This window comes from Bactrocera dorsalis, chromosome 4 (assembly GCF_023373825.1).
Source record: "Bactrocera dorsalis isolate Fly_Bdor chromosome 4, ASM2337382v1, whole genome shotgun sequence".
In the NCBI taxonomy this organism is placed as follows: Eukaryota; Metazoa; Arthropoda; class Insecta; order Diptera; family Tephritidae; genus Bactrocera; species Bactrocera dorsalis.
In genome coordinates, this window is record NC_064306.1 from 2,605,169 (window position 1) to 2,630,365 (window position 25,197).

Consider the following 25,197-nt stretch of genomic DNA (forward strand, 5'->3'; position numbering starts at 1 on the left):
ATATAGTAATTTTCTATATATATTTAATTGTTATGAGATTTTAATTGTTTGTCATTTTTTGGTTTGCGATAAGGAAATAAAGAAATTACTCAAATAAATAATAGATTCCGATGCTGTAAATAATATTTTTAGTGGCTATAAATAATTGCAAAAGTAGGCGTAGAATAGATTATTTGGGCAAAAATAGGAATTTCACTTAGCATATCAATACCAATTAAAAAAATGTATATAATCAATAATCAAAAAAATGTACAAAAGTAAAATTCTTAAAGACTATATAAAATATATAATAACAAATTTTTAGCAGAAAAGAAATTATTTTGCGCACTTACCAGTTGAGTACATACCGCTCGCTAAAAAGGCGAATCCGAAATATATTTTACGTCCATAGATTTATTGGAGTTTTTCATAGTTAAAATGTTTAGGCAAACAACGTCAATAAGAATTTTTTAAGTTATATATTTTACGAAAAATATTTTTCTTAAATTTACAATTTTTGCATAAACTTTTGAACAACAAAACATGTGGCGCTTTACTTTTTTGCACTTAAATATATTAATGGCAATTACTGCTCTTTTATATTAAAATTTTAATTAATACACTATTTTTTTAGCATTTAACATAAATTTTCTTACATTTATAATTTTCTGCACTTAATATGATTAATGGCATTTAATGCTCTTTATATTAAATTTTTAATTAATACACTATTTTTTTAGCATTTAACACAAATTTTTTTATATTTATAATTTTCTACACTTAAAATGATTAATGGCATTTACTGCTCTTTTTTTATATTATATTTTTTTATTAAAACACTATTTTCTTTCTTAAATAACACATGCTTTATATTTATTTTAACAACTTTTTTGCATACATTTTCATTTATTACTTAAATTACATTTTTATACACACTTTGATACATTTTTATTATTATGATTTAACTTTAATGGCATTTTCTGCTTTTATTAAAAACACAATTTTTTAATTAACACAAATTTTCACACTAGCACTATATATTTTTTACGAAAGAGGCCCATATTTATTTTTTATAATTTTATTTTCACTTTAATGGCATTCACTGCTCTTTTCTTATATATTTTCGCTTTATAACTTTACACATTTTTCACATTTATTATTTTTTTATTTTTTAATGGCATTTACTGCTCTTTTTTATTTTCATTGAAAGCCTTATTTACTTTTTTCACTCACTTTATTTATATTTTTTTTACTTTTTTGCTTGTTTTACACTTTTTCTAAAACACATTTTTACAAAAAAAACACACTTTTTACTATTTTCATTTTAGTGGCATTCACTGCTCTTTTATTATTTTTATTAACACACTACAATTTTAATTTTTTATTTATTACACATTAATTAATTTTCTCATATTACCACTAGCGCTCTTTTATATATTTTTCCTTTTTACACTTATTTCTCTAATCAACACTACCACTATATGTATATTTTTTATGAAACACTATTAACTTTAAAGATCTTTAGCCTTTTTTCTTATATTTTGGCATATCACTAAAATTGTAATAAAAGTCTGAAATGTGTGCGAACACTGCAGCATATTTCTCTAGCAATTTAATTCATAAATGCTTTAGCACATTTTACGTCTTTTTAATACATAATTGTTACGAATTTCACATTTATTGCACTTTTTTGTTAACTTTTCCAACAGCAAACAACTTTAATAGCACCCTTTTATCCATACCGTGCATGTTTATGCATGCTTTGATAAACTCACAGTTGCATACCACTGAGATTTCATTTGGCAAATATAACCATATTTCCGCATGTTCTGCAAATATTTCATCAAATCCAGTTGCACACAAGCACAGTTAACATATTTTAAATAAAAAAGTCAAGCTGCATTTAAGTAAACCTTTACAATTTAATAATTTGATAATGCAGCAAATTGCAAGCGGTTTCCAACGAGTAACGGAAGAACTGAAAAGGAGAAAAACAAGATGGTTAGTGTGACTGGGTTGCAATAAGTGACTATGGGCAGCATTTTTTGCCTATTCGAAATTCTAGAACAGTGCTGCCAAACATTAGTACGGATATGTAGTAAAATACTCGTTGCAAGTAAAACATATGTATGCATACAGACACACACATCCGGGTATAAGAATATGCAGACAAATGACAATAGTCCTGTATTTCAAAATTGAAGGAGAAATAAGAAATTAAATGCTGAAAATATTAACTAAATAAGTTTGTCGATATTTTTCTTATTTCATAACTATTATGGAAAGTTTCTTGTAAGTTTACTAAATTTATTATAAAAATTTAACAAATTTTAGAAAAATACAACCATATGAAAGATAAAAAGAAGCAAAAATATTTCCTAAAATGTTGAAAACATGCTCAGAAGGATTTATATTAATTTTTCAATTAAATTCTACACTTTTTCTTTTCTGACATCGATAGTTCAAAGCATTTAAAGTCTTTTGTTGAACTGAAATTATCTGGTATTCGTTTTCGTTTAATATTAAAATTATATTAATTATTATCAAAATGCTTGGCAAAATGTTTATCTATTTACATATATATTTTCTTTAATTACTATTTCGATAACCAAAACCAATTACACTTGTCTTAGCAGACAAATAAAAACATCTTTGCAACCCTTTTGACGCCATCACTGTGTACCGCCGCCGCTTGTCTTAAAACAGTTCACTGTTATTTACTTTTAATAAGAGCATTTCTGCATATGTAACACTCACTTCATAAAATATAAACACTACTGAACACATTTAGCAAAAATTTGTAGTGAAATGTTTAATTAAACTTAATAAAAACTCACTTTTAGCCAAACGTATTCAAAACGCTGCTGCAATCACGCGATGTCAAACGATTAACTGTTACATAGCGAAGGTGCAATAAATAAGCAATAACGAATTGACAGACAGTGTTGCCAATAAATATCGTTTTCTGTAGTGTTTTCTTTCCGCTGGCATTTCAAATAATAGTGGAAGTAGCGATAAATGAATTTTGCTCTTCCGTTCAACACATGTAAGGACATACACACAAACAAGTGTGAAAACAGCGGTTTGTTTACATTTATGCACTGGCGTAATAGAAATGACATAAGTTACAATTCGCAGCTTCCTATTTACCTATGTATATTTTTATCGTTTAAATACGTACATATATAGCAAGCATGTTTTGTTGTTTTTCTTTATCTAATGTTTTACATAAATGCTTGAGGGTATTGTGTGTTTGAAGTGTGTTCAGTTAAAGCGCTGTTGCATTCAATTACGACACGTGTGTGTGATAATTTATGAGTTTCTTCAATTGAAATGTGCAAAAAAGAAAATTTAAATGAAATTCTACAATTGTCCAGCTGTTGTGCGATAAAAATAGCGCGCACAATACGTAGTAATCAAAATGGAAACAATTAATTATCTAATATTGGAGAAAGAACCGCAGATACATTGTCAGGGGCACGTCTGCCGTCAAGTGAAACTGGATTGTGGCGCAAATTGTTGCAAAGGTTGATGAGATGAATGAAAAAGTTAGAACTTGATCTGCGTAAAAGACGGGGAAACGAAATTATTAAATAGTGTGATAGTGAAAAGATAGGTGACCAGTTGCTGGCAACTAATTGAGGTTAAGTTGATTTGCCTTGAGATTTTTCGTTATAATTGTACATAAATTGCTTCAGTGTGGCACACTTAGTATATGAAAGAAGTGCTTAGTGCTATTGTACGGTGCTTCAAGCATCCCAATAACTTTTCCGCCCCGTTATCACATCAGTATGATTTATTGCCTTACAAATATGTATACACATGTGCCTATCACTAATTGATCCTTACTTTTCAATCTGCCACAACTTCGCAGCTATAAGTCAAGGTCAAACGCCGGATGCTTTGGAATTATGATGCAGTAATAATACAACAACTAATGTTAATAAAAATATATTAATAAAAATATATGTAAGCTGCAAACGAACAGAAGCTATTCTATTGCAGCGATGAATCTCAGAAGCATACATATGTGAGTAGACAGAACGCGCGTACAGCAAACAAAGTTTCAATTTAAATCGATTGAGAATTATTAAATGCATATTTTTGCTTGTTTCAGGACATTGACTGGCTGTATATACATACATATATGTATATAAGTATATTATATTCCAATAATGAGACGTATGATTAGCTTTTTATGCACTTTGAAGAACAGCTCAGTGAATGCAGAAACACTACTTGCACCTTTGTGGGATATTTTGAGGAGTTAAAATATATAATATACTTTTTTAAGCAAAGTTTTAACACGATTAAGATTCTGCGTTCATAAATTTAAATTATAAATAATATGGACCATCAGTTTACGCTTAAGAATGTCTAGATTAAGAATGCCTTAATCTGTTTACGTCAGTAACGCTGATAACACATATTGATGTATATACTATATAGTAATGCTTGCGATCCTAAAACTTACAACGAGACAAGTGGGCGTTGTCGCAAATTCGAATTTTTTGGGTTTTTTGACCGCCACATATTTATACTTGTATATATTGACAATCAACACTCAAGGGAATTGGAGGTGTTACTGTGGAAGATCTGTAGGCTGATAACAAATTGAAAAAACTTTTTTGAGGACACTTAACATTTATATAAAAAAAAATCAAAACAAGATGTTATATACATACATAGTATGTATGTATGAGTATAGTTGTGTGTTTTCAACTACGAACTAAAGTACTTTAGTGATAAACTTATCAAAACAGCGCAGATTATCAAATAATTGGAAAATACTTGCAACTGATTACAATATATGTATGCATGATTGAATATTTGTACTAGCACAAATACACATATTTACTAGCTAGGCGTTTGTAAACAATACTAAGCATGTCAACAAGGTATCGCGTGCTGCAATACATACATACATACACACGAATATACGTAATTAGTATTTAAAGTAGTATGAGTTATCTTAATGGAAAATTATTAACAAATTAATTGTTATGACTGCATATACATACAAACATACATATATGGGTTTATATGTCAGGAGGAGTACATTTTGTAATATTTCATATATTGGCAGCCACACTGCATTATCAGTTAATATATGATAATACGTCACTCAAAATGTGAAGATGCCCAAAAATGGCAAGCAAAAAAACTGTACAAGACAGAAAACCGTTTATTAAAAAAAAAATAAAAAGAAAAAAATAAAAAAAAAATAAAAATAAAAATAAAATAAAAAAATAAAAATAAAAATAAGAGAATAAATAATAAAAATAAATAAGAACAAATAAAAAATAAACTTAAAGATATTAAAAATAAAAATAAATACAAAAAAAAATAAAAATAAAAAAGGAAAAAATATAAATATAAAAAAATAAAAATAAGAGAATAAATAATAAAAATAAAAAAAACAATGAAAATATAAATATTAAAAATTAAAAATTAATAATAAATCAATAAAAGATATAAAAAAAAATCAATAACAATAAAAAACATAGCGAAAAAAATTTTAAAAAATTTAATATTTGAAACAAAGAAATCAATGAATTAAAAACTAATAAATATAATAACTATAAAGCTTACTACAAATTTTTTAGAACTTTATCAGCTGAACATGTACGTTTGTATGCACTTGCGCTCGAATGCATAGCATTAAGCATCAAAAAACGGAACTTCAAAAAAAACGAGAAGTATTTTTAACTTATAACGAAGCAAGAGCGCAAATTGTATATCAAAAGCCGTCAAAACATAAAAGTGAGATTAGAAATTCCGCGCTGATGATTACGAGTATGTAGTAGCACGCGTTTTACGAGTAAGTGCTTTATCACAAATTTTATTTTTTATTTTTTTCAATATTTTTTATTGTTGTTTTATTTGACCATTGCTCGCCTCCATGGGACAGTACTGCCTGTGCGGTAATCGGTTTATTGCCGCCCGCCAACCGATCGTACATCCGATCGGCGCTCGCTGAACGTCTTCGCATTACCTTCGCGCACCTATAAAAATTGCTCCGCGTTGTGCTCAACAACTCAAAAGCGCTTCAGAACTTGTAAAGTGCGGATCGTAAACGATCGTACGTGAAAATATAGAATAATAATACTTCAATAAATAAAAACTGAAAGGACTTTTCTTAAGTGAAAAAAATAATAATAATTAAAAAAAGCATTTTTGTGATACGTAATTAGTGATTATCCTTAAAAATGCGTCTCTTGGTGGATAAGGTAAAGACGAAAAGGATTTCTGCGATTATTTTGACAAAAATTGTGAAACTAAAAAATATTTTTCTAATTTTTTAATCACTTTTAGAAAGTGAAATAAGTTTAAAAAAATATGTTTTAAAAAAATTTTAATAAAATTAATTAGGGATGCAAAAATATATGCATTTTTTTAATAATAAAATGATTTTTTAATTTTTTTAATAGTTTTAGAAAAATATATATATAAAAAATAATCGATAAATTTAAAGGAAATGAAATTTAAAGACATTAGGGATATTTTCTACAAAAATGCATGCAACTTTTCATACATAAAAAATAAAATCGGATCTATAAATTAATATAAAAAAATATTGAGTGAAATTTTTGTTTTTAAATTTACTAAAAATTGTTGTGTCGTCAAAATTTTTTATGTATGTATGTATATATTTTCAATCGTTTTCGAAAAAAATTGTTATAATTGAATTTTTTGTAGCAAATTGAACTCATCGATCCTTCGGAGCTCTTGCGTCCCGAACCTGCTTTTGCCGACAAATGTCCATCGAAATTCCGTGATTACAGCATTAATGAAGAAGATCCTTTGAAGGAGCGTGTACGCAGAACCTATCGCGCAATGCATCTTAATCAAACAGTGGACTTTGTCAAAGGTAAGTGGACAAAAGTTAACAAAAACAAATTTTATTAAAAAAAATTTAAATATAAAAAAAAATTAAATATAAAAAAAAATTTTAAATATAAATTTTTTTTAAATATAAAATTTTTTTTAAATATGCAAAAATTTTAAAATTGTTCAAATTTATAAAAAGCAAAAAAAAAATCAGAATTACAAAACACAATGCAAATTAAACAAAAAATTAAATTTTTTCACAATTTAAAAATAAATGATTTTGAGTAAAATTTCAAAAATCATCAAATAAATGCCGAAATTTTAATTAGAAACTAAAATGTTTAAGCATTACCTTGAAGTCCCACATTTGCACTTATTCAGCCACTCACTCACTCACGCTCTCACTCTTTCTCTCTCACACTCTTACTCCGCAGGTCGCCATGAGCGCTGGCTGAAATTCAACACCTTCCAGGCGACTGTGCGCGAAGCACTCGAGAAGCTCAACGATCTGGTTGACGAATCTGACCCCGACATTGATCTGCCGAACATCGTACACGCCTTCCAGGCGGCCGAGCGCGCACGCGAGGAATACCCCGAGCTCGATTGGCTACATCTGACCGCGCTCATACACGATCTCGGCAAAGTGATGGCTTTCTACGATGAGCCACAATGGGCTGTAGTGGGTGACACCTTCCCGGTGGGCTGTGAATGGGGCGAACACATTGTCTACCGCGCCGACAGCTTCGAAGGTAATGTCGACGGCGAGAATCCCAAATACAACACGAAATATGGCATTTATGAGCCAAACTGTGGTGTGGACAACTTGTTATTGTCCTGGGGACACGACGAATACATGTACCGCGTATTGAAACATAACAAAACGAAATTGCCACATGTGGCATGCAACATTATACGCTTCCATTCGTTCTATCCATGGCACAACGGTGGCGACTACAAACATTTGGAGGCACCAGGCGATGAGGAGACCAAGAAATGGGTGCTTATATTCAAGTGAGTGCACGAGAGAACACCAAAAAAGTTCAAAATAAAAAATATAATTGAAATAATTTTACTAACATTACCTCTCTCTTCCTATCTGCGCTCTTTTGCTTACTACAGCCGCTACGACCTGTACACCAAGAGCGAGAAGGTGCCCGACATTGACGCTCTGTGGCCTTACTACCAATCGCTGATTGACAAATACTTGCCCGGTGTCTTGGAGTTCTAAGTCAAGGGCGCCGGCAGCGACTTGAGCTACTCGAATGCAAATGGCGCCAAACTCCAAAGTGACAATAAACTCAAATTGAGCTGGAGCTCTAACTACATATTGTACATACATGCATATACATATTTACCGTACTATATACTTAATTAGACTATATTATAATTTTGAAATAATTAGTTTTTAAGCTTTTATACGGCAACGGTACGTACATATGTACATATGTATGTACATAGATATTCGTATCCAGAGCTGTTAATGGACTTATACATTTTTTTATACAAGCGAATGTTTTTATCACAAGCAAGAATATAGTAAAAATATATGAAATAAATGAGCAATCACAATTTTTGGGTTTTTTTAATTGATCAACTACATATATGTACATATGTATGTATTTAGAAAATTTTCCCGGCGACTTTTTAACATTTCCATGTTTCAACAATATGGCAGAAATTAAAAAAAATTAAAAAAAATTAAAAAAAAAATTAATAAAAAAATAAAAAAAATTAAAACATACATATAAAAAAAAAACAAAAAAAATAAAAAAAAAATAAAAAATTAAATTAAAAAAAGTAAAAACATCCAAATATTAAAAAAATATATTTTTAAAAAAATTTTAAGTAAAACAACAACAAAAATAAAAAATTTAAAAAATTAAAAAAAAATAACTAAAAAATTCAAAATCAAAAAAAAATAAATAAAAACAAAAACATTTTTCAATATTAAAAATTTCAATAATTACAAAAATATATAATATGAAATTAAGAATTAAAAAAAATATTACTTCAAAAAAGTTAAGTTAATAAAAATGTTCAAAATTAAAAAAAAATTTAAAAAAAATTAAAAAAAAGTAAAAAAAATTAAAAAAAAATTAAAAAAGATTAAAAATAATTTAAAAAAAATTAAAAAAAAAAAAATTAAAAAAAAATAAAAAAAAATTTAAATATAAAAAAAATTTTAAAAAATTTAAAAAAAAATTTAAATAAAAAAAAATTAAAAATAAAAAAACAATTAAAAAAAAAGGAAAAAAATTTTAAAAAGGAATTAAATAAAAATAAAAAAAATTAAAAAAAAAATAAAAAAATTAAAAAATTAAAAAAAAAATAGAAAAAAATTTTAAAAAAGAATTAAATAAAAATAAAAAAAATTAAAAAAAAAAATATAAAAAAATTTAAAAAAGAAAATATAAAACAAAATTTAAAAAAATTAAAAAAAAAAATAACAAAAAAACATTTATTCCAGAGAATTATAAATTTATTTAAATGCAATTTCACCACAAATTCTTAAGCCAGCATCACGTTTCCAGTATCGTGAATAAAATATTATCGCAAAAACAAATAAAAAAAATATATTTAAATATTTCTGCAAAGAAACGCCGATAAAAATATCTTCCTCTTAGCCTTGAGAAATTCTTGAGAAACAACGATAAGAACACACAAGTGCATTTATATAATACGCTTTATTTCCATATACAAATTGTAGCATTAACAAACAATTACACTAACAACGATATGCAACACGTGTCACATTCGACTTACATAGCTAATATGAAAGAAAAATTCAAAATAAAATGCATTTGTGATAGGCTTGAGTCGCATGCCGCGCCGCGTACACAAATCGTCGGCCGCGTCACAGCGTAAGGCAGCGCAGCGCGCACCCCATGTTCGCTACCTTATCGCTCAGCGGCGCGACAAAATCCCCCCTAACGCGGCAGTTATCACTGCTGATGTCGCTCGCTAGTCTACTTTTAAGTGGCGTCGGTGTACGGCCATTGGCGGTACGTTAGCGTTCATGCTTCGTCTTCTTCCTGTCTTTGCGCGTGGGTGTCTCGTAACGGCGCTGTGTAGGCGTTTTGGAGCGGGCACGTTCACGTTCCCGTTCGCGTTCGCGCTGCTTGCCATCACGTTGTGCGCGGCGCTCGCGGTGTTCACGTTCGCGCTCACGCTCCCACTCACGATCGCGTTCCCTTCGCGCCTCCACCGAAGCGCTGCGTTGACTACGGCTTTGTCGTTTGCTAGATTGGCGTTCACGCTCATATGCATCGTCGCGCTCGTGCGCGCGCTTGCTCTTATGCTGGCGTTCATTTCGGCGGTCGGGGTCCTTATAGTCTTTGTACTCTTCAGCCAAGTTTCTGCTGTCACGGCTGTGCGCGCGTTTCTTCGATTTCTTTTTGCGACTGGCAGATTTTCGTGATTTGGATGACTTTCGACTTTTGGATTTTTTCGCCGTCTTCGAGCTAGACTTGTGTCTGCGATGCGATCGTGAGCGCTCAGTGGTAGCATCAGCGTCCGCGCTGTCATCGCTCAAATAAGTGGTCACTGAAGCGGATGCAGTTGACGTAGATGACGTACTCGATATGGACTCCGTTGAGCTGTCGCTGTCCTCTTCATCGCCCTCCGTCGATGGACTGTACGTGCGACTACGACGCCGTTGCTTCCTGGTACGCTTTGCGCTGCTTGCTGGCAGCTCGTCCGGCGAGCTATCACGTGCGCGTGAGCGTAGTTGCCGTTTACGTTCGGGGCGTTGCTTCGGTAACGTGAGGCGTGAAATGGGCTTGATTTCACCCACCAATTGTACATCGTCATCATCGGAGACTGTCACTGTGGCAGCAGGTTTACGTTTGCTGTCTTCTTTAGCAGTTTTGGCTGGATTTCTGGGCGTATGTTTGGTCGTAGCGCCGGCGATATGTGTTGTGGGTATCTCAATCAAACGCAATTTAGCCTCCTCATCCGATTTGCCATCGTCCTCGGGGCCGTACGAAGTTATCGGTATGGAATGTACAGATTCATCAGAGTCAGTGGCATTTTCTTCGGCGTTCGCGTTGGCATTGTCCATTTCGCTTGGTGAACTCTTTGCAGAGTCGGCAGTAGAGGGCGCGCCTATGTTGGGCGATTGAGAATTATTGAAATAAGATGAGCATGAAGGGAATTTCAAAATCTAACTAATTACGATGCTTCAATGACTTAATTTAAATTCTTAACTAAATGTTTATGATCACTAAAGGTAGAAGTGAAGCCAAGAGTTAAAAAATATCGCCGTAAGACGGCGCTCATTCGAATGGAAAACGATATTCCAATATTTTTATGTAAACGACCAGTTTAGCCCCACAACTTTTTTTTTTAAGATTATTTTTACTACGTTTCTTTGGTCTAAATATCTCTATGTTTCTTACAAACGAAGATTCCTAATGAATCCAAAATATATATTTAAGCCCAGTGGCTTTAAAAAATACATACAAATCTTCTAATTGTACGATTCTTTGCTCGCTAGGAGGCTTTAACGAGCCGAAGCCATACGTGCACACACATCTGACGAGCGAACAACGTTTGACGTAGAAATACTATCATTAGCCGCCGCTGGCTGGGCTGTATAATGTGCCACAGGTAGGCAGGAGGAGAGGGCTCTCTTCTGATAACAGCGAAATATATTTTCGAAATATGCCAATTATGCAATTATAATGCTCATAAATTATTCAGCAAAAACGGTTTATGTGTTTTGCGATTGATAGGAAAGTTGCAAGAGATTTTGATGCCTATATTTTTTGGATTTTTCCAGATTTATTTGCTTCTTCAGACCTTCAATGCTTTTTCGATTTTTTTTATTTTTCCCCATAAGTAGTGTCGGTGCACAAAACCGCTACTTTGCAAATGTTAAAAGTATGAAGAAGCTGTAGTGAGAGACCGAGACATTATAGAATGCGACTACAGTTTAAGTTCACACGACAGTGGGGTACAATGCCGTTAGTTCGGCAGCTTCATCGAATATGAAAAATGGATTATCTACGTTGTCATCGACCGTATCTAACTGGAGCCTCAAGAAATGTGCTGTGTCGACGGGGTCGGACCAAGGAAAAGAGTAAAGATAAGTAGGGTTGGTGGGGTATGCAAAGAGGTGGCCAGCGTCATGCGGAGACTCATTACACGCAGGAAATATGTTGTATAAATTGGGGTCTATTCTGGATAAGTAGGAGTTAAACCTGCTACAATATCCAGAACGAAGCTACGCAAGAGTCACTCTCGTTTCTCGCGACAACTCGAACTCTTCTTCTGCAATGGTTGCGGGTTTGACTCCCAGCGAGAGATTCAGGGAAGATGTTAATAGCTCAACTATGAATGGTGTTCAGTGCTTGCTTGGTAGCCCGGTTTTACCTTTAATTTGATTTAGAAAAGCCATCGCCTTGCGTTTTCGCTCCAACTGCAATTGCTTCTCCTTGGATAAGGGACAACCCAGTTTCTCACGCGCAATTTTCGCCAATTTGTCCTTCACCTTCTCCTCGGCTGTGAGCAGATAAAAAGAGATAAAAAATAATTAATAAGTTCTGCAATTTTCACCACACTACTGCCCACCTTTTTTCAACTCTTTTTGCCGATGTTGTTGCTGTTGCTCAAATAAGGCATTGCGCTCCATTTCCGCTTTGGAGTTCTTCAATTGCACTTTCGTCGAATTACTGCTGGCAATGCCACTGCTGTAATCGGCGTCATAACGACTGCCGCTAGGCTGATGCTGACCGGACGGCACGCGCATGCTTAGCAGCGCTGGACCCGTTAGCACAGTGTTTTGTGTGTTACGGCTGCCGACGCTGCCCACGCTTGCGGCGATTTGCGCATTTCTGGCCATCAGCTGGCTTTCGACCAACTGTATGGCTTTCTGCACATGCTCAGGCACCGTACGCGCTTGCGCTGAGTTAGCCGGCTTGGCAGCGCACTCCTCATCATCATCGCTGGGCTCGCGCGGCAAGGCTGGTTGTAATATGGCGGCTGCCGACTCTTCCTTTGGTTTGATCGAAAAGCAAACGGGCGCTAAGTGAAAATAAAATAAGATACAATATTTTTGGTTATTTTCTTGGTGAAAATAGTGCAAGTTAAAGCTTACATATTGCCTTTTCGGCCGTCTGCAGTCCCTTTTTGCTCATCAGCGCTGCCGCCACCGCTGCAGCTTTGCGCTGCTTCTGCTCCTTCGATGCTGCATCCTGATCGCCGGTCACTTTGTACAGATAATAGGGATAAAACTCGTTATCGTAGAGCAGGAATGTGAAACGGTCGACACTTTTAGCGCGCAGCGTCTCCTCAAATTGGCGGCCATTCTTCACCACATAGGTGGCGGTTTTATCAATGATATTTTTCAGTGTTTCAGTTGGTACTGGTATAGTGAGCACTGGTTCAGGTTTCGGCTCGGGCGTCGCTTTCGACTGCTCCTCCTCCGCTTCCGACTCCGTATCGGAGGCGTAGTCTTGCGCCAACGCTAAAGCGCTGGTATTCTTCAATATCTCCACTTCCGTTTTCACAGTGCCGCCATTCGATTGCGAATTCGAGTTCGAATTGGTGACGTCATCGGGCTCTGCCGACACGTACGTGCTGCCATTATATTGCAACAACACGGGCGTGAAATTCCCGGCAGTTGGTGTGGTGGGCGTCGGTGAATTCGAGGTGGGCATATTCGCCAACTCGCCATCGAGTACAGCGGGCAGCGGCACGCCTTTAATTTTGCTTATCAACTGCGTATATGCACAGTTAGCCGACGGCTTATACTTAATGGTGGGCACTGCAATGACTGGCTTGGCAGGCATGCTAGCGGCAACGCTTGCACTGGCGTTACTGCTGCTGGTTGTCGGCGATTCCAGCGGTTCCTTTGCTGCTGCAGTCTCTGTGGGATAGGTGCCGTTCTTTATAGCATTCAAAAGATATTTGTAGTATGGATTGAGCACGCCATTTATAGCAAGAAAGTCGAATTGTACGTTGTTCGACTGTTTGGCCTTCAAGAGTATCTCCATTTGCATACCTTGCGAGGCTATAAACCGCGCAGTCTTCTCAATGATTGCATGCTGCTTCATTGTGTCGGGCTATGAAAAAGTAAACGTTAATTATTTCGTTTGGAAAATGCGCACTCAGCAGTTTGGGGACTCACCAATTGTATGCTAGCCGGCACTTCGAAGTCCTTGGGCAGACTAAAAGCCTGCTCAGCCTCGTCGCTGCACGGCGAATTGCTATGCTCCTCGCGATTGGGTCCGTGTGGCACAACACCTGCGCCGCCATCGTTGCCATACTGAAAGTCCACTTGCGCATAGCTACCGCCCTCGACATCCTGTTTGAGGCGTTTCAAATCCTCCTCTACAAGTTTTCAGGCGGACAATTTGTTTTGTTTGGGAGGGGTGCGTAGGTGGTGTTGTGGTGGTGCGCAAATAACGTTTTCGTTGATGGTCAACCAAATAAAAACAAAAATGGCAGAGAAAGAGAAACCAAAATGAGTCTTCATTGGCAGTGACTAGAAGGCAGCTACGCCTACACAAATTTGCAAAATCGCAATTTGAGTGCACAAAATTATGCGCTGTGGCATAAATGATTTGCTTGAATTTTTCTTTATTTTCTTTTCTTTTTTTTTTGATTTATTAGAGGTTTTACGTGATTTTTTTTTTGTTTGTAGAAAAGATGCTTTTCGTTTTGCAATTGCATTCTCAAAATAAAAGAAAACACGTTACACAAGCATATTTTCCGTACTTTGTTTTGTTATAAATTAAAAAATAAAACAATTTTAAACAAATTGTAACAGCGATTACATTTTAGAGAAGTTTAGTATGAGTGATGTATTGTTGATGGCAATGCGCCTAACGGCATGCGACGATGCTGCTGCGGCTCACATCTGCAATGGAACATTAGTGTGTGGTGAAAAAATGCATATATTTACCTGCAACATGCGCTTGCGCTCTTTTGCACACACCCTGCTTTGGACACCGACGCTGGCTGCTGGCTGCACACTGGCAAGGCATGTGGCTTCCATATTTTCCGCAAACGGCGTACACGTTTCTTTTTTACAAACTACTTACGTGTTATATATTTGCACTTTTCGTTTTTTTCGTTTTTTCATTTCGCTTTTTCGCATTTACACTATTTCTTAAGCTTAATTAGCTAACAACTAATTAGTCATATTAATGTACAATTGCTTATCGGTCGTTCAGCTTAAATTATTGCATTGTTCTTGTCATATAATATATGCATATAGTACGTAATGACCGTTATTAAATCTTTACACATACATATTTACAATAAAATTTTTTAAATATAAATCTGTTGTTGTGGTAAAAACATAACTCTTTGCTTAGTAGTTTAGCAGCTTGACGAGCCTTACGACCGGTCCGCCATGCCTAGTAAGAGCACTGTTGCTTACCTTGTTGCAGTATATGATCCTCTTCGTTGTTGTATAAGTATAAATAACGCTCTTCCTCGCACAATTGCTCGGCACGTTGCTCATCGGCGCTTAGGTAATCTAGTCGATTGCCGTAGCCGCCCGGCGGCGGTTCATGTTGCGCCAATTCGGACAAAGCACCACGTACGTCATATCTGTGCGATGGCAGTGATTATTGCGAATTGGGCGTGGCACATATATGCATATACATATATATGATTTTTATGTGGAGAGTTGGTATATGTGGTTGTATGTTTTTTGTGCGCGCAAGGAAGTAGCGTTCGGCGGATGAAAAAGAAAGATAAATGTAAATTAAAAACAAAAGCCAAAATAAAAGTTTTAAACTAAAAGGTGGTTTGCAGGTTAGGAAATAAAAATATAATTAATCTTTTAAATATGCAAAAAAATATTAAAAGAAAATGTTATAGTTGTATGTTTACAATGCAGTAAGCAATATAACTAAAATATTTTCTTTTGCTATGTTAATGCAGATTTTTTACATATATAAGAAATTTTCAAATTGGTACAAATGTTGTATACATACCGTTCCTGTTGCTAAAAAATGATATTTGCGATTAAGTGATTATTAGAAAAATAAATTCGTTTACAATGCTACATGATGATGCGAAATTATGATGACATAACGCCTCCCAAGTGGGTACACATGGTACAAGCCAAGTTGGCGTGTTTAATTAGCAACACAAATCAATTGCAATATTTGTTACTGTTAAATTAATTCAGACGCTTTCTGTGTCTGCCGAGTTGCAACCATTTAGATTCACATGTATGGTTGTAATTTAGAAAAAATATATACAAAGTCTGCGGTATTCACTAACATTTCTCCATACGTATAGTATCAATAATAAATACAATTTAAATGCACATAATTAAGGACTGCGCGCAACATTTTAATTTTAGAAATACGCATTTGTTAAATATGATAACTATTATAGACATTTGCGCGTAGAATTGTTAGCGAATTTTGCAATAATCGCTAGTAATTTCAAATATACAGAATAAATAATGAAAAAATAGTTTTATTTCAAACAATATTTCTGCCACTTCAATTAATAGTTCATAACTAATTTTCCATAAAAAAAAATAACGAAAAACGCGTACAATTACGATTTCTATAACAAATCCTTAATTTTTACGGAGCTACACTTTCGAAACACTTTTTAGGCGTAAACAATGTACGAGCGCACTGGCAAAAAATCGTTAGCTACTAAAATCACCAAATATACAAACATAAAAAATTACAAATGTACATAGTTTAACTTGTATAATAAACTCACAAAACGCTTGACGACATGCTAAAATAAAAAAGGGTTTGTTAAGATTTTTTAATTCAAAGCAATAACATTATACAGTTCGCGCCGTCTTCTGGCTGTTGTGCTTTAGGACGCGCGTATATGTGATGTAGTTCTCTTGTAGGTTATATTACTATGTAATACATACGGTACTAATGCACGAAAAATCATAATCGTAGATATTACAGTTTATAGTAAAAAAAATATAAATATATGCATTAAATAGTTACAATAACTTATTTTAAGTAGCAACAATTATTAACCTGTCGATCTTAAGCGTTGTGTCACCCATCCATGGTATCATATGCTTGCCCTGATCGATTTCGCGCGCTTTATCATCGTCACGAAACAATTTACAGGCATATCCAAAAACCAACAAGTCCACTTGACGTGCCTCGCCAGCGTTGAGGCCGCCGCTGTTTGATGTTGATGCATAACTATTGTAGGTGCCATTGTTTGAGGAGCTATTGCTACTGCCACCTTTGCGTAGTATGCCACCAACGCTACCACCAGCATACTCTCGCACGGGCGTGCGTGTTATATTGAAATATGACATTTTATCCACATAAAAATTTGCTGCAATCGCAACACAAACGTTGTATAGATATTTTGATGATGCTTTACACTATTTTATTGTTAAATTTGCAATATTTTTAATTTTTTCACAAGTTTTCCACATCCGCATAAAAATAATCCACTGTCAGATGTGTAAAGATTAACTATTACAGGGTTGTATAGGAAATGTCATAATTTTCGACGAACAATTGTCAAATTTTCTATTTGTTCGCAAGCGAAAGCTACGCACGAATGAATGTTCGTTCACGCGTTTTTGGTAAGAGTTGTTATTGTGAACACAATTGTTGCAACAAACTTTTCATTTGACGTTCGCCGTTGTAAACAAAAATGTTTCCACCCTTTTTGTAAACAAATGCAAAGCATATGATAATAATGAAAAAGTGTTTATTGTTTCATAAATAGTAGCACATACAAATATTTCGTTTGGTACCAAAAGTTGTGTAGTAGCTGAATTGTTTGGAAAAATGGATGCAATTGAAAATGAGGATCCATTTTCTATTGCGCAAAGTAAGAAAATAGACACGGTGGACAATGAAGATCCATTTTCCACGGCACACATGCCCACAGATTCTTTTGAAGTAACCATAGAAGATATCAATCGCTTAGATGAAGAGGATTCACTTGACGAAATTGATGGAGTTGAAGATGACTTGACCATATTGGAAATCGCCATGGCGAAAGCCATTGAAAATGTAAATCCTGCTATCTTCATGCATCTAATATGTCCACGCTGTGGCGAAACATTTCATTCATCTGCCCATTGGCAGCAACACTTGCATAATGTGCACTATTTTAACAATATAAAAATGTTAAACGGCACTGTAAATGAAGGTGGTACAACTTTTTATATTAAGACTCTTTTATACATTTTTTATCACTTTATTATTATATTTTTAGACGAGAAAACTTATCGCTGCCGAAAGTGTCCGACGGAGTTTAATTATCTTGAGTACCGTAAAATTCTACATCACAGCCTTACTCATATGTCTTTTAATGCTTTCTATAAATGCAGCTTATGTGACCATTTGGAGTATACGAACATGGAAATGGTTAAACATATCAAAAGACATATGGAAGTACATATGCTGAAAGCAAAAATTAATGGCAAACTAGTAAGAAGCAAACGATTTTCCTTAAGTGAAGGCATTGACTATGAAAAATTTCTGGTTTATATGTGCCCACAATGCCAGATAAATTTTAGAAAACACGAAACTTGGTTACAACATATTAACGACAAGCATGCGCTTTTTGCCGAAGAAAAACTCAAATTTAAAGCTATAGAAATGGACGAGTTGGTCGAAAAGAGCACGCATCTTATCACCACTTGCGAAACATGTGGCATCATGTTAACAGCCGACAACTTGGAGCAGTGTCAGCGCAAGCATTATCTAACGCACCTACGAAATAGATCCTTCCGTTGTGCAATATGCAATTTGCACTTCAATTACAACAACGAGATTAAGATGCATATGTTATTAATGCACTGTAAAAATGCAACCACTTATGATGAAGCCATATTGCCCGGTAATTTGCGTCCAAGAAACGCAAAATTCGACATGAATATTAAGTTCCTGCCTGATAAAACTGCAAAATACCTACAGCACATAGAATTCAGTTGTCCAATTTGTGGCGTTAAGTTTGAACATCCCGATCATTGGTGCTCACACATTAATGAGAATCATGATTTCTTCAAAGCACCTTATATGGCATTGATTATAACCAATTTCGGTGCGGCACCTAACGCAACCAGGGCCTGCAAAAAGAGACGCCTACAACCATATTGTGTTATTTGTGATCGGGTGTTAGATGGCTGCAAAAGCTATATACATTTATGGGTTGAACAATTACGACATGCTCCGTTTAGACCATACAAGTGCAGCATTTGCATGGAACAATTTTACTCGATACGCACATTGATGAAACATTTTCGAATGTTGCATACCAATTTAGATGGTAGTGTTAACACAGCGCCAAAGCAGCGCAGAATTCATACTATGGAAACATAATTAGGTGAATAATAAAATGCAATTTATGTTAACAGCTAATAAGGCCGTTTTTGTTGATTGGGCAGACCACACTTAAATTCCATACATCGGGCATGCTTTCGTCCGACCATATTTTGCAAAGAAGCTGATGCATGTCGCTAATCAGATCTTCGCCGCCGTATTTCAATAGCTCGGCCGGCAATCCATCGGCCCACGCCGCTTTGTTGTTTTTCAGGCGAGTAATTGCTACTCGAACTTCTTCATGGTCGGGTAATGGAACGCTCCATCGTCATCGATCCTATTAAAAATAATGTTTTTAAGCCCAAACTAAATGGATTAATTTGTTTTATATTTGGTAGTACAGGTAAATGCGAATACCTTGGAAAATGTAGCGGTAAATGTTTTGTTTACATTCAATAAGAGCTCTCATAAGCAAATGTGACTGTTGAAAATGTTCCTTCATTCACAATAAACGAATAGCATTGTTGTAAACATGTTGTAATTATTTCAAGAAGAAGAACTAACTATAAAAAATCACCGAAACAACAGAATTTACTTTTTAATTGGTAACCAGTCTCCACCACAATTTACATATATATATATAAATAAATCATGTCCAGCAAAAAGCAACAGCCTGCATTTCAAGGAAAGGAATGTTTCAGTCGTATGAATTTTCTCTTCCAAGCGTCCATGCTTATGGCTGGCAAGAACAACGCGTTATCTGCCTACTACGGCGAACTATGCCGAAGTATTGCAAAGAAAGCTGTGCTTAAAATGTAAGTAAATATCACAACACATGAATCTTAGTTACAATTCATTACATTCGCAGTGATCCAAACATAAAGCGGCAGATGTGTAAACGTTGTTCTCTGGCACTAAAACCAGGCATAACCGCTGACTTGCATGCTGAAACGCGACGGAAGAGACGAAAGTCTTTGAAAAATAGTGATAATGTGGATGAAAACACAAGCATGACCTTGACGTGCCATCAATGCGGTTTTAGACGACAATTTATAGTCAATCCAAACTACAATTTTTGGCTGGACAATGAGGAATCTGTGGTGGAGTCGATTACTCTAGGTAACAATAAACCCGAAAGTAAACAAAAGCAGTCACTAATTAGCGATAAGGAAACAAAAGAAACCACTACAAAATAGAAATAAACATTCCACTTTGTAATTTTGCATTTAGGTGAGTTAAATTAAGTGTAAAACATACAACTTGATAGCCATAAAAGTTTTTTTGCACTATGCATTTTAGATAACAAAATATCTACAGCTTGTGTATTATAATTATTTATAATCTATAATAAAAGGCTTACAAGATTGTAAGATCGGAGATGGTATATTCAGACGACATTTTTGCTTGCTAGAACTCCACGTCAGCCCTTGTACTTGATTTGTTTTCATACGTCTAATCAACAAATGCTGACTTATCAAAATGGCACTGCTTATCGATAAGGGCATAAACGCGCCCAACAAATTGTCCTCTCAATCATTCGCGAATTATAACGCAATTAATTAAGATGTTCGCTAGTCAATTTAAAATTAATTTCTTGCGCAATTTGCCGATCTCGCGCTACTATCCGACATATAAGCGCCTACTTAGCGCATCTTTAACAGAGGGAAATGTAGTTGTCGTGCAGCAACCGAATGGCGGCGAACCGTTACAATTTCCCAGCGTTTGGCTACGTGATAACTGTCAATGCAGTGAATGTTTTCATGATAACACAAAGAGCCGACAAGCCAATTGGAAGCGTATTAATGTGGAGTCACGCATTCGAAGTATAAATGGCAGCCATGAAAATAATGCGTTAACAATAGATTGGCAGGATGATCATAAGTCCACTTTTACGTTAGCTTGGCTACAAGATAGAGACTTTGCGCCAGCGAATCGCAAGCGCTACATTGAAGAAGTATATAAGCCAACGTATCAGTTGTGGGCAAAATCAGAATTCCAAAACGTTTTACGCACTTTCGAGTTTAAAGATGTAATGACACAGGACAAAGGTTAGTAATATTGCAGCAAAAAACGCATGCTATGTTGTATGTATGTACATGTATAAATTTACAGTACTTTTGGAATGGCTGGAGTCCCTGGCAATACAAGGATTTTCTATAATCAAGAATTCACCACATAATGTTACTGTTGTTAGGCAATTGGCTGATCGTATTGGCTACATAAAACGCACTACTTATGGGCAAGTAAATATATTATCATAAATTAATAATTATAACGGTTTCTAAAATGATATCGACAGTGAAGAATTCGAAGTAAAGTCCAAAGACAACGCACGTAATTACGCCTACATGATGACGCCCCTGCCCCTACATACGGATATGCCATATTACGAGTATAAAGCAGGCATAAACATATTACACTGCTTGGTGCAGTCGCAATCGCAGGGCGGCAGTAATCTGATGGCAGACGGGTTTTATATAGCCGAAAAACTGCGCAAAGAATTCCCGAAATTATTTGAAATATTAGTAAAGACACCAGTTGACTGGTATGACATTGGGAAAGATGGCGATATGTCGTTCCATAACATATGGCGTGCACCCACGATTTGGTAAATAATTTCTTATTCTACATTTCAAATTACCTTGATTAACTGTCTTTGCTTCTGCTAGTCTGGACGTGGACGGGCGTTACCATCGCATCAATGAGAACAGCACTAAACGAGATAGTCATTTCACCGTGCCTCTGAAGCAGGTAGCACCTTGGTACGAAGCTTATGATAAATTCGTCGAATTGGCATATGCTGAAGCTGTCGATTTCAAAACTGCGCCTGGTGACGTTTTTGTATTTAACAACTTGCGTATGCTGCATGGACGTACGGCGTATGAAGATTCTCCTGCTAACAAGAGGCATTTAATCGGTGCATATGTTGACTGGGATATAATTTATTCAAAAATACGTATTATTAGGTCCAAAAATGCTATTAACTGTTAAAATAAATGATAACATGTTAATGCATGAACGTTTATGTTCTAAATTAATTTTTTCATCTATTAATTTTTTGCATTAGTTAATTTTTTTATTAATTTTTTTCATTAACTTTTTTTTAAATTAATTTTTTTTATTGATTAATTTTTTTATTATTATTTTTTATTAATTATTTAATTTTTATTAATTAATTATTATTTTTTTTTTTATTATTATTATTTTTATTATTATTTTTTTTTTATTATTATTTTTTTTATTAATTATTTTTTATTTTTCTTTAATTATTTACTTTTATTGAATTATTCAATCACGAGAATATTGTTACGAATTTACTCTTGCTAGTTTACTTTGTTAGGTTCGTATCTCTGGATTGACAAATAAAATCAACACTGTTTAATTTAATTCAACAACTCTTTATTTCACAACTCGTCTACACTATAGCAGTTTACTCTTAGCACTGATTGATTACGTTGGCGCTGCCACGGCTTATATAGCCACGCACTTCTCGCTGATGCCGACGTGTCCTTCTAGAATATCGCGTCTGGAAATTACCAGAACATACGGCTATAGCCACGCACTTCTCGCTGATGCCGACGTGTCCTTCTAGAATATCGCGTCTGGAAATTACCAGAACATACGGCTATACGGCGCCAGACGCAAGCAGACAGTCGCGGCGCCAGACTCAGCAATTGTTTAACTAGACGAGCAGACAGTGTGGCGCCAGATGTCTACAACAAGACAAATGCTATTCCATATACCTACAGCTATTGTTCATAATCAGGGATGCATATAGTAATACAAATACAACTTAATACTACTTTTTGTAACACTGCCCTCCACTAAAGCCTAATCGTCCCGATTAGGCACAAATCCTCTTGAACCAAATGGGGCGAGCCTCTCCAAATGTACTACTTTCATTTTACATCGTGCTTTTCCATTCCTTTGTATGCGGTATACCACGTCATTAAGTCGTTTTATCACCATATAGGGTCCTTCCCAGGCTGACTGCAGTTTCGGGGACAAGCCTTTCTTTCGAAGTGGATTGTACAACAGGACCAGATCACCTTCTTCAAAACCTTTTGAATTTGCCGCTTGATCGAACCGGTCCTTCATCTTATTGCTCATCAGATGCGTATGCTGTCTTACCATTAGATGCAATTCATTCATTTCTTCCCTTAAGGCAGAACAATAATCTCCATCATTTCTTACAGCTGTAGGATTCGTTCCAAACTTAAGATCAGCAGGGAGTCGCAGATCAGATCCAAAAATAATCTGTGCTGGCGTGTAACCAGTTGTCTCGTGCTTCGCTGAACGATACGCCAGCAGGAACATCTGGATGCACTTGTCCCAATTCCGTTGATCTTTATCAACGATTTTCCGCAGATGTTCTTCGAGCGTTCGGTTGAATCTCTCTACCATCCCATCTGATTGTGGGTGTAACGCTGTAGTCCGTGTCTTGTGGATGCCCAATAATGTACAGACTTCTTGGAAAATGGTAGATTCGAAATTCCTGCCTTGATCTGAGTGTAATTCGACGGGCACTCCGAACCTTGTTATCCAATTTTCTACAAACGCTTCGGCTACTGTCTTCGCTTCTTGGTTTGGTAAGGCATATACTTCTGGCCATTTACTGAAATAGTCCATGACAACCAGTAGATATTTGTTTCCGGCCGTACTGGTTGGGAACGGACCTGCAACATCCATTGCGACTCGTTCAAATGGTGATCCCACGTTGTACTGTTGTAGCCTACCGCGACTTTTGGCTTTAGGACCTTTAGCTGCCATGCACTCTACGCAATTACTTATCCATTCTGCTATGGAATCTCGACAACCGATCCAGTAGAACCGTTGTTTAATCTTCTCTATAGTTTTTGTAATTCCAAGGTGCCCTCCACTAGGTCCATTGTGATATTCTTTCAACACTTTCGGGATCATGGACTTCGGTACTATGATCAGCAAACGAGACTGTTTGCCATCTTCGCTTTCCCAGGTACGATGAAGGTATCCATTAACGAGGTGTATGCTGTTCCATTGGGCCCAATATGCTTTTGCAGTTGGACTCTCGCTACTTATTTGTTCCTTTGGTGGTCGTACCCCATCTTCTTTGGCCATTATCAGCTTTGCAAGATCAGGGTCCTCCAGCTGATTGATTCTGATGCGGTGAGGAGTCCAATCATCTTCAGGTTCTATATTCAGTAATCGCACGTCGATTATACCTTCTTTTCCCTCTGATTTGGAGCAATGTTTACATTCCAGTGGACAAGGGCGACGCGATAATGCATCCGCATTTTTGTGGTGAATCCTCTTTCGGTGTTCTGTTGGTTGATTCCGTTTTGATGGGTTTACCTTTATATTGCAATTTCGGGCAAAGTGACCCGCTTTTCCACAGTTGAAACATCTGCCTGTTGTATTTACTCGCTGTGCAGCAATTGTCTTCAGAGTCTTCAATATTTCTTCCATCAGCGCCGGTTGTTCGATTTCAACCCTTTGTACTTTGTGTGCTGGTTTACTTAGTAGGGAAGCTGTTTCCTGTGTGAGGGCGTGCGAAACCGTTTCAGCAAACGTTCTTTTTGGCAATGCATATGTGGCGCGTTTGGTGTCCACATCACGAATTCCATTTATGAAACATTGAATTTTTACCCTCTCAATGTAATCCACAGGTGCATCTGCATTTGCCAAATGAGCCAGTCGTTCTATTTCAGTTGCAAACTCTTGCAATGACTCGTTCATCTTCTGACCCCTATTTTGCAATTCGATCTGGTATATTTGTTTCCGGTGCTCACTACCATATCGTCTTTCTATCGCACTCATCAATGCCTCATAGTTGTCCCGTTCACAGTCTGGAATAGTCTGAAGGATTTCTGCCGCAGATCCTTTCAATGATACAAACAGGGACGCCACTTTGTCCGCTGCATTCCAGTTATTGGCTATTGCTGTCTTTTCAAACTGAAGTTTGAAAATTTGAAATGGAATACTTCCATCGAATGTGGGTGCCTTCAATCTTGGATTATTTGTTGATGGTGCAGGGCCATGCAGTTGCAGTTCTCGCATACGATTACTCAGTTGGAGAAATTCTGATCTTAAATTTTCTTTCTCATTTTTTATTGTGCTTAATTCGTCTTCAAATTTTGAAAACTTCTCTTGCACTTGTTTTTGTAGTTGTGTA

At 35.5% G+C, this 25,197-nt stretch overlaps 5 protein-coding genes and 1 long non-coding RNA gene across 8 annotated transcripts in view; 4 read left to right on the plus strand and 2 right to left on the minus strand.

The window, feature by feature from the left end:
- LOC125778431 (uncharacterized) overlaps positions 1-3,011 on the minus strand; it is a 77,480-nt gene extending 74,469 nt beyond the window's left edge. The window contains exons 1-2 of the long non-coding RNA XR_007422689.1: positions 2,817-3,011; positions 333-1,957 (exon numbers count right to left, since the gene is read on the minus strand). This is a non-coding gene — a long non-coding RNA (uncharacterized LOC125778431). The remainder of the gene's footprint in view (positions 1-332; positions 1,958-2,816) is intronic.
- A 2,996-nt stretch (positions 3,012-6,007) lies between these two features.
- Positions 6,008-8,379, plus strand: LOC105226135 (inositol oxygenase). The gene is made up of 4 exons (XM_011204919.3): positions 6,008-6,209; positions 6,679-6,850; positions 7,245-7,821; positions 7,930-8,379. Exons 1-4 carry the CDS (start codon positions 6,189-6,191, stop codon positions 8,036-8,038), a joined length of 879 nt encoding a protein of 292 aa, XP_011203221.2. The 5' UTR covers positions 6,008-6,188; the 3' UTR covers positions 8,039-8,379.
- A 1,096-nt stretch (positions 8,380-9,475) lies between these two features.
- On the minus strand, positions 9,476-17,229 carry LOC105226132 (protein suppressor of white apricot). The gene is made up of 7 exons (XM_019990239.3): positions 16,788-17,229; positions 15,197-15,369; positions 13,940-14,142; positions 12,908-13,874; positions 12,382-12,834; positions 12,184-12,312; positions 9,476-10,914 (listed from the first exon to the last, which is right to left on the minus strand). Exons 1-7 carry the CDS (start codon positions 17,078-17,080, stop codon positions 9,818-9,820), a joined length of 3,315 nt encoding a protein of 1,104 aa, XP_019845798.2. The 5' UTR covers positions 17,081-17,229; the 3' UTR covers positions 9,476-9,817.
- A 9-nt stretch (positions 17,230-17,238) lies between these two features.
- Positions 17,239-19,396, plus strand: LOC105226128 (zinc finger protein Xfin). Of its 2 annotated transcripts, XM_049456515.1 has the most exons (3): positions 17,239-17,356; positions 17,503-17,931; positions 17,998-19,396. In XM_049456515.1, exons 1-3 carry the CDS (start codon positions 17,332-17,334, stop codon positions 19,104-19,106), a joined length of 1,563 nt encoding a protein of 520 aa, XP_049312472.1. In that variant the 5' UTR covers positions 17,239-17,331; the 3' UTR covers positions 19,107-19,396. The 2 variants fall into 2 exon arrangements, with proteins under 2 accessions (XP_049312472.1, XP_011203211.2); XM_011204909.4 differs by lacking the exon at positions 17,239-17,356 and having other exon boundaries at positions 17,385-17,931.
- A 199-nt stretch (positions 19,397-19,595) lies between these two features.
- Positions 19,596-20,429, plus strand: LOC125778476 (uncharacterized). Of its 2 annotated transcripts, XM_049456517.1 has the most exons (3): positions 19,596-19,861; positions 19,915-20,276; positions 20,346-20,429. In XM_049456517.1, exons 1-2 carry the CDS (start codon positions 19,698-19,700, stop codon positions 20,240-20,242), a joined length of 492 nt encoding a protein of 163 aa, XP_049312474.1. In that variant the 5' UTR covers positions 19,596-19,697; the 3' UTR covers positions 20,243-20,276; positions 20,346-20,429. The 2 variants fall into 2 exon arrangements, with proteins under 2 accessions (XP_049312474.1, XP_049312473.1); XM_049456516.1 differs by having other exon boundaries at positions 19,915-20,429.
- A 21-nt stretch (positions 20,430-20,450) lies between these two features.
- Positions 20,451-22,084, plus strand: LOC105226130 (gamma-butyrobetaine dioxygenase). Its single transcript, XM_011204912.4, has 4 exons — positions 20,451-21,094; positions 21,159-21,285; positions 21,346-21,654; positions 21,716-22,084. Exons 1-4 carry the CDS (start codon positions 20,611-20,613, stop codon positions 22,035-22,037), a joined length of 1,242 nt encoding a protein of 413 aa, XP_011203214.2. The 5' UTR covers positions 20,451-20,610; the 3' UTR covers positions 22,038-22,084.
- The last annotated feature ends 3,113 nt before the right edge of the window (positions 22,085-25,197 follow it).